At 42.7% G+C, this 14,323-nt stretch overlaps 1 protein-coding gene across 3 annotated transcripts in view; it reads right to left on the minus strand.

Annotated features, from left to right (window-relative positions):
- Window positions 1–14,323, minus strand: part of PPP2R3C (protein phosphatase 2 regulatory subunit B''gamma) — a 33,992-nt gene that overhangs the window by 10,889 nt on the left and 8,780 nt on the right. For 2 of the 3 annotated variants that reach the window (XM_048484803.1, XM_048484802.1), the window contains exons 3-4: window positions 13,440–14,229; window positions 11,861–12,758 (exon numbers count right to left, since the gene is read on the minus strand). In XM_048484803.1, coding sequence (XP_048340760.1) covers window positions 12,145–12,758; window positions 13,440–14,229 — 1,404 coding nt within the window. In that variant the 3' untranslated portion in view covers window positions 11,861–12,144. Of the gene's footprint in view, window positions 1–1,118; window positions 1,190–5,133; window positions 5,232–8,592; window positions 8,706–8,799; window positions 8,905–11,860; window positions 12,759–13,439; window positions 14,230–14,323 lie in introns of those variants that run through there. The other variant, XM_048484804.1, reaches the window with a different exon arrangement.

The following is a 14,323-nucleotide window of genomic DNA, read 5'->3' on the forward strand; positions in this document are numbered from 1 at the left end:
GCTATGAGGAATACTAGGCGTGTATGTGGAGTGTGTGAAATTTTTCTTGACCCAATACTTTCACTTCCAAGTTACAGTAACGTTATAAGAACTTGAGCAGGCCATTTTTCCCACCTTTCTTTCTTTAAAAAAAATCCTCCCCTTTCTTCTTTAACTCATAGGCCCATTATGCATGGAATGCTTTCCACAATGCTCTTCACTCCGCAGTGCGGTCCCAGTGGGGTCTCCTTTTGTTTCCTTGTTTATACACCAGGAGGTGCCCTACTGCCTGTTGCATGGGTTGCCTGCTCTCACAAGATTGTCAGTTTTTCTTCTTTAGAGCATATCAATGTTCCTGGTCTAGCTATTGTGCAGACTCATTATCATTAATGTTTTAGGGGAGGAGCTGGCTGTTAATCCCCCAGAAATATCTGAGCGGGAGCAGGCGGGGGGGGGGAGAGATTGGAAACCCCAAAGCAAGGGGAAACATTGGGGTTTGCCCACTCTCAGGAATCATGGGGCTTCCGAGATATTCAGCACCGTAAGTGTGAGCACATCTGTAAAGAAATCTGCTGTGAAGAAAACGTACCCTCGCTGTGCGGCAGAGCACCAGTGTATAATCAGTCATATTCAGCAACAAGCATGGTATATTTGATGCTTGTTGAGAGGCCTCTACCACAAGAACAACATAATTTAGGATACGGGTAAGAGGTTGAAGATATGGTTTGTCAAATAGGGAATTAACAAGACAGCCCTGGACCAGAGGCGTAGCACGGGGGAAAAGCGCCCAGTGCACTGGTGCATCCACACCTCTGCCCTGGACATTCCTTGCAGCTATTCTTTCTCTTAGGTACTTAAGCTAGTAAAACATTCTACAAGGAATGCTGCATGAACAAAAATATCAATTAGACAGATAATTCTAACACTGCATTATCTCTATCTAGATAGCTCTATCTATCTACCTAGATAGCTCTATCTAGCTTGAGCACAATACTACTTCCCTCAAATTTCCTAGGCCAATCTTCCTACTAATTATAAACATACCAGTTTCTCTCAAATTAAGAATCGAAAAGCAAATGCTTGGATAATGTGATATATCAGGTAAATACATTCCATGCTGAGCATATATAATCACTTACTGATTCTCTGAGATAACCTTGTCCAGCCACATCATATAAACTGAGGCCGATTCTTGTCTGGTATAGCCATACTGTCAAACCAAAACAGACATATTGTGATAGAATCTGGTTTGAGGCAAATAATACACTTGGCAGCACAAAATAATGTGTGACAACACTTTCAAAGAAAAATATATATATACTGGCTGTTGTGGGTTTTCCAAGACTGTGTGGCTGTGGTCTGGTAGTTTTTGGTCCTAAAATTTTGCTCGTATGTATGGCTGGCATCTTCAGAGATATGCATAGGTGTTGGGGGGAGGGTAGGGGGGGCTCTAGGCCTGGGCACAACTTCTGGGCATCATGTGGGGAGTGCGATTGGCCTCTGGTTTCTCCCTTCCCCTCCAGGAGTGGGGAGGTGGAGAAGCACTGCACTTCCTGTTGCCTCCTTGTCCTGCCTCCCCCCCTCCCGCCAGCCTTTCCCTTTCACTGCCTTGGTTGCTGCTATGCCACTTTCCCCCACCTTTGCTGGAGTAGGATAGGGAGGAGGATAGGGGATGGTGCTGTGTAGCACCAGCAAGGGAATTTGTGCGCAGACGAGACAGGCAGAGGAGGGGTCCTTTTCAGCCAGGTAAGGGGAAGCTATGCTATTGATGGAAGCCAGCAGGCAACAGGCGGGAGGGCACAATATTTGTGGGACACAGCAGGAACAGAAGTTGGACTTTACCAAGAACAGAGCTGACATTAAGTCCTTTCCCTAACTCATGAAGAGCTGGGGGAGAATTGTGGCAAAAAGCCTCACTCAGCCTGAAGAGCCCTTCATTCTTATTCGGTCTCTCCCTGTCTTAATTTAACCTACCCCACAAGGCTGTTGTGAAGATAAAGTGAAGGAGAGGAGGCTCGTGTATGTGAATTGAAACTCCTTGAAGGGTATTTAAGCAGTTACGGTTAATTGGACTGTGAAATTATTTTTAGCATGGAAGGGTCCATTTCATTTTTATCACGTACTCTTTAACCTATTGCAGTTTATAAGTATTGGATATTGGATATTTAATTTATATACTGTCCTCCGCCGGAGGGCTCATATATGTATCTTTTCTTCAGATAACATAAAGAAAATAATACATATAGTCTCAAAGAATCAGCAAAATACATGTCCCAATGTTCAATAAACAATATCCCATTTTTCACAAATGTACTTGATCTTCCTTCTCTTTCGTAATAAGTTAATTTAGTTAGGACAGGACAGGCCACTGTCTGTATGCTCTTACACCAATCCAAAAGTCATTCATGGTACTGTTATTAAAAATTTGCCTATGTGCTGGCTATACCTTTTTATGGTTTCTGTTTATAGAGACAGCAGTTAAACGGAAAGGCCTTCATGTTAACTAATTTAATTTGACTCAGTAGGCCCAGGAGATTGTTAATGCTTCTTTACAAGATGGGCGCTGACTGCTGCCTTGAATGAGACAGTGTTAAGGGCACTCCTTAAAAACAAAACCCAAACAACTATCCTAACTGGATTCAGATGGCTTTTGCAACTTCCGCCCTGTCCCATTATTGAGCATATGGTGGTGACGCAGCCTCTCCTGGCTGGTACAAACCTCAGTCAGTTTGGTTTCAGGCCCAAGTTTGGTACAGAGAATGCTTCAGAAGACAGGCAGAGATATTATTCTCTCCACAGCTTCTAATTCTACCATGGTAACTTTCTGAATCACTTTTCAAATTAGGGAGTTGGGTCTAACTTTCTGAAATGATTCTTGTTTGCTCCTACCTGGTGGATGGATTCCAGAAGGGAATTTCTTCTCCATTCCACAGCAACTACAATGTGGCTTGCCACAGAGTTCCTGCATCCTCTGCAGGTGAAATTTTCAGGGGATTTGAAGTGAGGTGTTTAGGGTTGCCAACTCCAGCATGGGAAACTCCTGAAAATTTGGGCGCACAGCAGAATACGGGGAGGAGAGGGTGCTTTGTGGGGATGTGAAATCACTCTGAAATTTCTGTTTCTTGTAAACTTTATGGACCATAGAGTCGTTCTCTCTGCCTTCCTCTCTTTCTTTCTTCCTTCTAACACAACTAGATTGGCTCAGCAGAACCCACTGTGGAGGCCGGGCTGAGGCAGTGGGGGTGGCGCAATTTCAGTGCTTGCCTCAGGCACCATTTTCTGGAACTACACCCCTGGAGGTAGCTCCATGGCAAGATAGGTTTCTTTCTGTGGCACATCTCATTATGACATACATCTGACGATGCCAGCTATAGATATGGGCAAAACTTTAGGAGCAAAAGCTACCCGACCACATCCACGTAGCCCAGAAAACCCACAACAACCAGTTGATTTCAGCTGTGAAAGCCTTCAACAATACAAATAGATATAGCTATAGATAGATATAGATATAGATACACACACACATATATACAGAACACACAGGGAAGCTATGATAAAATTTCCTAATATACTGAAATTAGTTCTCATAAAGTCAAATCCTGCAGATCTGCAGCAAGCTAAATAAACAGTAGTGCAGTAAGGGGAGGGAAGGAGCCAGGGGAGCCAGGGGGTGAACAAGCTGCCAATCTCACTGCATGCTGAACACAAAGAACTGCTTTTACTGGATGAAATTGGCAACCATTTTCCACTGAGAACAAATGCTGCCTTTACAGTCAACTTTTATACTAGGCAAATGAATTTCAAACCAGCATGTCATCAGAAAGCCAAGTGTCTATTTGAGCGAAAGACGACAGAATAAGATTTCAAACAAACATTTCATTTTATGACCCATTTCAGTAGAAAAAATGTTCTTTTTCCAACTGCAGATCCATGAGATGAATCATAGAGTTGGAAGAGACCCCAAGAGCCATCAAGTCCAACCCCCTGCAATGCAGGAACACATAATCAAAGCACTCCTGACAGATGGCCAGCCTCTGATTAAAAACCTTCAAAGGAGACTTCACCACGCTCCGAGGTTGTGCATTCCACTGTCGAGCAGCCCTTACTGTCAGGAAGTTTTTCCTGATGTTTAGGTGGAATCTCTCTTCCTTCACCTTGAACCCATTACTCCTGGTCCTAGTCTCTGGAGCAGCAGCAAACAAGCTTGCTCCCTCACCAACATGACATCCCTTCAAATATCTAAACATGGCTATCATATCACCTCTTAACCTTCTCTTCACCAAACTAAACATACCCAGCTCCCTAAGTCTCTCCTCGTAGGGCATGGATTCCAGACCTTTTACCATTTTGGTTGCCCTCCTCTGGACACGTTCCAGCTTGTCAATATCCTTCTTAAATTGCGGTGCCCAGAACTTTACACAATATTCCAGGTGAGGTCTGGCCAATGCAGAATACAGAGGTACAATCACAGCCCTCAATCTTGGCACTATACGTCTATTGATACAGCCCAGAATCGCATTGGCTTTCTTGGCTGCTGCATCACACTGCTGACTCATGTTTAATTTGTGGTCTTCTAAGACTCCCAGATCCCTTTTGCATGTAGTGTTGTCAAGTCAAGTGTCACCCATCCTATATCTGTGAACTTCATTTATTCTGCCTAAATGTAGTATCTTGCATTTATCTCTGTTGAAATTCATTTTGTTTGTTTTGGCCCGGTTCTCTAATCTGTCCAGGTCATTTGAATTCTGACTCTGTCCTCTGAGGTATTAGCTACCCCTCCTATTTTGGTGTCATCTGGCAAACCTTTTGCACAAAGTGACCCCCTGCACCAAAAGACTCTGTACAAACTGTAATTTTTGCTGGGTTCAAAATAAATGTTTTTTTCTTACATAATCATTACAAATATTCTGTTCAGTTTTGATGTTGCTCTTTTGATCTGCTATTCAAGGAAAATTTTTCTTCTTTTTTTCTAAACTCTTAAAAACAAATTTCCAGCAAATATTTTCCTTTCACCCATGGGGATAAAAAGATTGCACTTTAGAAAAAATTAAATGCAAGACACTCATTCTTGTTAGATTCCAACTGTTACCTTCTTGCTATGCAGGTTCTAGAACTTCTGTAAACATATTATCACAAGATTTCAAACAAACCCACCTTTTCTCATCACATAATTAAAAAACTGCATGATAGATATCCTTCCATAAGGATCACTGTGAAGTAGCTTGGTATAGACTTTAGCTGTGAAGAACTGCCTGTGGAACAGAGAAAAGTAACAATACTGAAGTCCCACAAATCAAATACAATTCCACCAAAACTGAAGTCAATTTAATGATTTAAAATTCTTCTGGTAATTATTTTGTGGCAATGTGAAGAGTAGGTTTGGATTCTCTTGTGCTTGTTTTGTGAACTGATAACAGAAGTATTCCAGAAATATGTGGAATGGGGAAGTAGAAATGAGGAACTAATGATCATCACTCTTAAGACTTTTAGTGTATATGTAACAAAGCCACATGACAAGTCTCACAAATTACACATATAACAATCTAGCAGAGATTTTCCCATTAGATTTCCTCGTCAGTGGACCAAATGGTATCTTATCTAGGAGATGAATGGACCAATTGTTTTCCAAAGGGAAACAGGCAGATTTAGATAGGGGTTGTGGTGATGAGAGAGAGCAGAAACAAATTATTTGAGGGGAAATAGTCCAGAGAAGATGGTTGTCCTCTCTCCCAGAACCGTGGCCTTAACTTAATGTCCCACTTTTTCAGCAGTGACATAGTCCACCTGGATAACATCCATTTGTTTTCAGCTAATGTTAGTCAACAAAAGTTTGTCTCAGAGGCACATCCTAGTTAAACAAAGTCTACAATTTCATTTGACTCAATATAGGAAGCCACGATCCTCAAGACCTGAGCATGGCTGTTAACGACAGGATGTTTTGGAGGTCATTAATTCATAGAATTGCCATAAGTTAGAAGCAACTTGGTGGCACTTAACATAAAACATAATATTAGTCCATAATTATTTAATCTGAATCCCAGCTTGAAGGAGCAGAAGAACAAAAATTATGTCAGGAAATTAATTACCACAGCATTTTGACAATTTATCTTTATTTCGATTCCAAATTTTGGTTCCTTTGAATTTTAGTTTCATTCTAAAAAAAAAGTCTTCAACACTTTTTACTGCAGAGGTAGAGGCAGAAATTGTGGGAAGCTTTAGTCCCAGTTTCGAAGAAGAAGAAGAAGAGTTTGGATTTATATCCCCCCTTTCTCTCCTGCAGGAGACTCAAAGGGGCTTACAATCTCCTTGCCCTCCCCCCTCACAACAAACACCCTGTGAGGTAGGTGGGGCTGAGAGAGCTCTGAGAAGCTGTGACTAGCCCAAGGTCACCCAGATGGCGTATGTGTGAGTGTACAGGCTAATCTGAATTCCCCAGATAAGCCTCCACAGCTCAGGTGGCAGAGCTGGGAATCAAACCCGGTTCCTCCAGATTAGATACACGAGCTCTTAACCTCCTATGCCACTGCGTAGGGATAGGAAGGGAAGCAGCAAGACAGCTGGAAAGATAGTATTTGTATTGCTGATCTTCAGTCTCATCTAAAGAGGGGGGGGGGCGCGAATCTGCTGGTGGGAGTGGCGCAGGGCCACGCTGGTGGATTTGCCCTCCCCAGGACACTTGGGTGAATCAGCTGGCAGGTTCCCTCTCTAGTACGAGGATGCAGCACAGGATGCAGCACCAGCGTTCCTGTGCTGCTGCTGGCATAGCAGAGGCAGTCCATGGCCATAGCCGGGGGAGTAGCCAACACTAGTCAGCTTCCTCCCAGTCATTGCCCTTGTTGAAATAGGGGTTTACTGGAGGCAGAGAGGCTTTTTTCGCTTTAAATCTCTCCATGCTGCTGGGAAGCCTCCATGGGAGCAGCAGCTCGGTGTGGCTGTGGTGCCAAGCCTGGGTGTGTGGGCCGTTGGATGGGGCTGCCTGTCCTAGAGCACTGCAATGATTTACTGCCACTTATCTATTTCAAAATTTAAAGAAACGTGGGTAATAATAAAAAGGAGGGAGGTTAGAGTGTCACTACAGCAGCTGTGACAATCATGTCCCAGAGAGCTCATTAAAATACACTGCACAGCACATATGGAATTTTTAAAAGATAAAGTTGGGCAACAAAATTGCACATGTGGAAGCTCTGCTGACAACACACTTGCCTTTGCATCAGCAACAGAAATGAAAACAACACAGAGAATCCTCACTGTGTGGGTACAATTGAACAAACCCATCTGAATGTGAATTTGGAGGAAGGGAGAAAAATGTACACCACTCTCATCTCCTTGGAGGAAGGATGGGATGAAAAATGTACTACATAATAAATCCTTTAAACAATGAGAAGGGCAGAGGGAAGAGCAGACAACCACTTGGTGTCTAGTGGAAACCTGTCCATATTTTATTCAACATTGCTACTTCAATACAGTCAGTAGAAATCTTGCTGCCATGGGTTTATTCTAATATTAAAAATGAGCAGTTCAATTTTACCACAGTTATAAATAAACTGCCTGCTATGGAGCTGTCTAGAAATTAAATAAAAATGTAAGAAATGGCAAATGCAGTTCAATGTAACAAAATGTAAAGTGATGCACATAGGGGCAAAAAAAATTCCAAATTTCACATACAAGCTACAGGGGTTAGTGCTATCAGTCACAGACCAGGAAAGGGATTTGGGCGTCTTAGTTGATAGTTCCATGGGAATGTCAACTCAATGCATGGCAGCTGTGAAAAGGGCAAACTCTATGCTGGGGATAATTAGGAAAGGAGTTGATAATAAAACTGCAAAGATTGTCATGCCCTTATATAAAGCCGTGGTACGACTGCACTTGGAGTACTGTGTTCAGTTCTGGTCGCCACATCTCAAAAAGGATATCGAAGAGATAGAAAAAGTGCAGAGAAGGGCAACAAGGACGATTGAGGGACTGGAGCACCTTCTTTATGAGGAAAGGCTGCAACGTTTGGGACTCTTTAGTTTGGAGAGGAGACATCTGAGGGAGGATATGATTGAAGTCTATAAAATTATGCACGGGGTAGAAAATGTTGACAGAGAGAAATTTTTCCCTCTTTCTCACAATACTAGAACCAGGGGGCATACATTGAAAATGCTGGGGGGAGGAATAAGGACTAATAAAAGGAAACACTTCTTCACGCAACATGTGATTGGTGTTTGGAATATGCTGCCACAGGAGGTGGTGATGGCCACTAACCTGGATAGCTTTAAAAAGGGCTTGGACAGATTTATGGAGGAGAAGTCGATCTATGGCTACCAATCTTGATCCTCTTTGATCTCAGATTGCAAATGCCTTAGCAGACCAGGTTCTCAGGAGCAGCAGCAGCAGAAGGCCATTGCTTTCACATCCTGCATGTGAGCTCCCGAAGGCACCTGGTGGGCCACTGCGAGTAGCAGAGTGCTGGACTAGATGGACTCTGGTCTGATCCAGCAGGCTCTTTCTTATGTTCTTATAAATGTAAGAATAGAAGATCACAATCTGCAATTTAATTGTTTGCCTAGTTAACTAAAAACTGAAGAGGAAGTAGACTAGATTAAGCCTTTTAAAAAGCAGCAGGCTTACTTGCACTTGGGTCCAGCTTTCTCGCCAACTTTCAAGAAGTTTTCATAGTTGATCATTGCTTCATCCCCCACCACTGGTTGCGTCTGATGTTTATCCAGCAGAAACCACAAATTCTTAAAGAGGGAATAAGATTAGGAAAAGATCATATAATCAGTTATATGCTCTAAAATTACAAATATTTACAAACACATTTTAATGTTTTCTTACCTGCAGTTCTTCATTGTCTAACAGCTCTCTACTTTTTCTCTGCAAAAAGACTGCTCTAGATTCTTCTCTTAATTTCTGCAATAGAATTTCATCTTCAGCTGGCAGCTAAAAAAGATAACGAGTTACTTGCTGGAGTAGAGGTAATTGAACAGACACCATAAAAATACATACAAAACGAGTCTATGGCCCAAATCAGCCAGTCTACTTGGCATCATCATGCAAGGACAAACAAATGAAGAATATGAGACTGAAGTGTGCCACCTGAACAAAATATTTTTTCATGTGCTCTTTTACTTATGTTAGTATCTATATAAGAGGCAGAACTCCACTCTCACTTTGCCTTTTTTAATCAATATGCACTTAGATAAATTTTACACATCTAACATCCTGTGTTTGTTTCAGGCTCTGCTTCTGCTACAGGAATTCTTGCACTCTGGTAACTTCCTTGTAACTTTGTTCTTTGGCTCTTGCTGACCAATGCTACATCACTAAGAACATACAAGGCAATTCCAATTCCTTGAGATAACCCCACAGTCACTTGCAGTGGTCAGTGATAAGGATTCAAATATGATACAAGCCTCTCGACATCTTTGCATTACCATTTACTGTGGATGAACAGCTGTACAACGTATGGCAGCCAATATCCAATGTACACATGCAGGTGGTCTAGACATACACAATAGCATGTACAAGTGTGGGTGGCCTAATATACACAAGTTTCCGCAGCATTGTTTCAGACTTCGTTATAAACTTTGTTTAAACCAGAGTTTGTTGCACAAACCTCACTAGTGGGCAAGGGACAAAATAAAAAAAGAAATAAAAAAGAAGGCATCCTTAGAAAATACCATCTGTAGCCACATTTTTCTAGAGCAGTGCAGAAAACTTTGTAGCCAATTCGGAAAAAAACACACAATACCCCTGGAATCTCCGAATGTGGGCATAATAAAAACTTACTGTTAGTGTAAGCCTAGTTAATATTAAAGTATAAAGTTTGCTTGAGAAACCCCAGTTTCACAGTCATCAAACAAACTACAATGTGTCAAACAGTCTGCCACTGCATATTCAGATTAACCTTGTGATGTCTAAATGCAGCCCTACTCTTCTGTATTTTACCATTACAGCTAAGAAAGCTGCCGATTGATATCCCCAAGGTCCTCATCCCCTAGGGACTCCTATTTTTTGACATGGCTTGTTTCCCCTTTCCCTGTAGAAGAAGAAGAGTTTAGATTTATACCCTGCCTTGTTCTCTTGTAAGGAGTCTCAAAAGTGGCTTACAAACTCCTTCCCTCCTCCTACCCACAACAGATACCCTGTGGGGCAGGTGTGGCTGACAGAGTTATGAAAAACTGTGACTAGCCCAAGGTATCCAGCAGGCTTAATGTGGAAGAATGGGAAATCAAACCCATAGACTTGTGCCTAGGGATTGATAGAAGTATGAATTAATCTGATATCAAGAGGTAGTGTCATGCTAAGGTGGAAGGCAGAGAAGCTCCTCTATCAATCATGCAAACATCAACCCTAAGAGGGATTCAGTTGAGTGCTGTTACCCCCCTCCCCCCGACCTTGGAACCACTTCCCAGATAATTTGATCCTAACAAAGACTCAGATCTTCAAAACATTAAGCAACAGGACCAGCTATCTCAGTGACGGGAATAAGAAGATTTCTACTCTTCCGCAATCATGACAAGTATCCATCCATAGATACTTAGCTATTTACCTTCCAAATCTCTAAAATGAAACATTTTGATACTCTCAGGAGGAACACTCCCCTCGACAACACAAAAGATTTCCATTCAGGTTGGTTCATCTTTCAATGATTGCATTTTTATTGTTTCCACATTTTCATGCCAACATTCCATCCCCTCCTTATTCTCAGAAAAAGAATATTATCAGTCCCACTTTTGTAGACAGTTGGAACTGATCCTGTTACCCCCAGCCTCTCATTTGGCCTCTCGTTTCTCTGTTCTAAGGACCTGTCTGCAATTCCTTCCTTGCCTTGTCAGTTTTACCCCTGATACTTGTTTGTCACTACTGAGAAGAACCCCCCTTCTATCCAGGAGCAGGATCATAAGTCTTGTTCCCCCGCCCCTTTAGTTTTATTCCTCATGAAGGAATAAACTCCAGGGAAAAGCTTTGAATTATATCTTGCAGGTCTTTAACATGTATAATGATTTGGGTAACACTTAGAGGGAACAATAAGCACTGAAGATTCTTGTAAGTAAAAGTTTAAACATGCTCAAGGAATCTGCACAATGAGTTTCTTGAATCAGAAAAAAAGTAATCACTTAGTCCATACTGGAAAAAACTGGAAGCTGACTAGAAAGCTCAATAAGAATAGGGAACATTTTGCTACTTTTTACTAAACTGAATCCGAAGGAGGACTGGGAGGTCTTCTTTGTGTTCTGAGGATGACCTTGTATTTGTGTCTGAGGTAATTTTTGAACCTAATTTGATCCTGTGGCCAGCCAGCCCATGATACTTCTGGTACCAAAATATAGACCACTCACTGATTCTCATCCTTCCAGTATACGCTTTATACAAAAAAAAGACACGTAGGAGGTTGTGTTTTAAAAGCTTAGAAGCACTGTTACATTCCTATATTCAGTTCATAGCTTGGACACAAGTAGATAGTACTCCCAAGTATATATAAGGGCCATTGCTAATTTCCCTTCTACCAGCATCTCTTCATACTACCATCATATGCCATGAGGGAAAGTCCATAGATCATAGGAGGGAATGAAAGGCAGAAAAGCTCCAGAAGTGCCTTCATGCCCACTGAGTCCAAACATGAAAGCCTAGAGAATTTTGAAAATAACCTTTTTTTAGGAAGTTCACTGGCCAAGAAAAATGTGTTCTTCCTACAGGACACTTCAAACAGTGAGCACATATGCTTGTGAACTGCTACATATCCTGAACTGCAGACTGCTAACCTTCCCAACTAACAGTAAAATCCTAACAGAGACCAAAGTAACTCTCCTTAGGATTGCACTGCCAACGACCCAATTTCTCATTCCACTTGCTTTTGAAAGATTTACCTATTAAATACACATATATCTTCACCCTGTATATATGACAAAATTTATTAGGGGGATAAGAAACAAATCACAGAATTATTGGAGAATCATACAGTGAAAATTATGATTACTTCATAAGGACATTAAAATGAACAGTGATAACATGTTGTAGTCAGGTACGTTTAAAAAAGTATTGAAGACTTGATTTTTTTTTCGTACTGAAAACCAACAAAGTTGACAACCAGTGGAGAAATAAAAGAGGTAGAAAAAAATTGCCGAGCACCAATTCTACAGGAAGGTAACCAAAAGCACCTGCTCAACCACACCATGTTTATTCTTTGTGGAGCTGCTTCCGGGTGCAACCACCACGCCTCCTTGGCCTTCCTCTCCTCCCCCTTGAAGATACCCCAAGTACATGTGGGTCTGGAGGAGGCACCTGCTCCTGGGACACTGTAGGGGTTGAGCGTTCCCAATGTAATCCAGAAAGGCCCAAACTTTCACACTGGGCAGGTGCAGGGGAGGGTGTCCTCACTTGGCAAGCTGCAGGGAAAGATTTCGCTGCTGAAAAGAACTCCACAAAAGTCTGTCTTAGTAGACTGAGCTCCTGGCGGAAGCGAACAATCTCAGCATCAGTTCGGTTGGCATCCAGGACATGCTGAGTCCTTTTCTGTTGCCATTCTTCCTGGCGGGCTCTGAGCTCTGCTTCAGCCACCCGACGTTGCTCTCGCCTGGCCAGTCGCATCTCCCTGAGGAGGCTGTTCTGAAATGACCGCTGCTGCTCAAGGAAAAGCCGGAATGTTGTGTCCATGGCCTCCCTCCCAACCCTTATCTCCTCAAGCAGGCAACGGATGGTTTCCTCCCTTGTCCGACGTCTTCTGGCCCTCAGCTGTGCCCTCCTGTCCATGGCTGGCCTTTGCACAGTCTCTGAGTCCTGTCTTGATCTTCCTATTTCACCAAGAGAAGAAAAGTCACAACAAAGTGTTAACATACCCAGTAAAAGGAAGTAGCTATAATAATGTATTAATTGTCATATCAAAGTAATTTTGCCAGAGTGAGAAAATTTGTTGCTACTATGTTTCTCTTTTGCTATGGATCTATTAGGAAAACAATGTTTTTCTGGTCAGCAAAAAGAGGCCAGATAAAGAACATCATCCTGACATCATCCTACAGATTCTCATCTTATGTATGCAGCCAGTTTTGTTAACTTGGATCTCTCTCTGGTAAAAAAAAACTTTAGGCAAAAAGAACAACAACCGTTTGATAGCAGTACCAGCATTATTCTATGCATGTGGCAAGGCAGGGTAATTTCAGCATCTGTTGAATGAGCAACCCACTGAAAGAAGTGTCTTTTGGTTACTTTGTGGCAAACACTTCCAATTCATGATTAAGTGCCCTTTCAGAAGTTAAACTGAAAACCAGACGGGCAGAAACTCAACTCAGTGGAACTTTCACGGATAAGCTCACGGATATGATCAACGTGAACAAAATTTCCTGTGTAAACTAGACAGGTTGGATGCAAAGAGACAAACATGGCCAGTACCATTCCTTTGTATTAGTAAGTGAAACAGAAGCAGCTATCCCCCCCCGCCCCCCTGAGTTATGAAAGAAATTACGAGGAATACTCACCTATGGAAACTTTGTCCTGGATCCCTGTTTTCAAACTCTGTTCCGAACAGTAGGTGGGAGATGATGGCTGTGGAGCCTGAGCAGCAGCTGGCCTGGAAGGCAAGAAGAAGTCTGGTTCCTGAAAAGCAGACTGCTGATCCTCTTCCAAGGCAGGCGCAATGGCCACTGTACTGGAGCATGAGGAGGAAATGGCTTGTAGCGGTAGCTGAAAAGTAGTGGCTTCCTCAAGTTCAGATTCCACCTTAATCTTTAATACTTCATGCACGGGCTGTGTGGTATCACTGATCTCATCATCAAAGGTTGCCTCAGACTCACAGTCTTCTTCTACCTTCCAGGAAATTTCTGGTATAGGTTCCCAGGATGGTCCTGGTTGCACCATGGTAGAAGAGGACTGGAGCTTCATTGTCTGACTTATGGAGGAAGGGACAGTTTCTGTTTCTCCTCCACAGATCTCATCCAACTCCCTAAAGAAACGGCAGCGAACTGGCACGGATCCTGCCTTGCTCATAGCATCCTTTGCCTTTCGGTAGGCTTTGCGAAGGTCCCGGATGCGGTTGTTACACTGGATTCGTGTGCGTAGGAATCCTTCCTCAGCCATCTTCTTGGCAAGTACAGCGTAGAGATCACTGTTGGTAGGCATATTTTGAACTCGGCGCTGGACCAGCAAAGTGTTCCAGTGACCCAAGAGGACTCTGGTCTCCTCATCAGTCCAGGTGGGTCCACGAGGGGCCCGGCCAGATGATTTGGATTTGCCTGGCTGTTCTCTCTCCATGACAGTTGGGAACGGTTCCTGGAGAAAAAAGGCAAAGTTGTCTCGGCAGACTGTGCCCAGTGTCAAGGAGGGATCTGCACCCACAGCATGAGTGTGTATCTTGCAAAGGGGC

The sequence above is a fragment of the Sphaerodactylus townsendi genome, linkage group LG02 (genome assembly GCF_021028975.2).
Source record: "Sphaerodactylus townsendi isolate TG3544 linkage group LG02, MPM_Stown_v2.3, whole genome shotgun sequence".
NCBI classification, from domain to species: domain Eukaryota; kingdom Metazoa; phylum Chordata; class Lepidosauria; order Squamata; family Sphaerodactylidae; genus Sphaerodactylus; species Sphaerodactylus townsendi.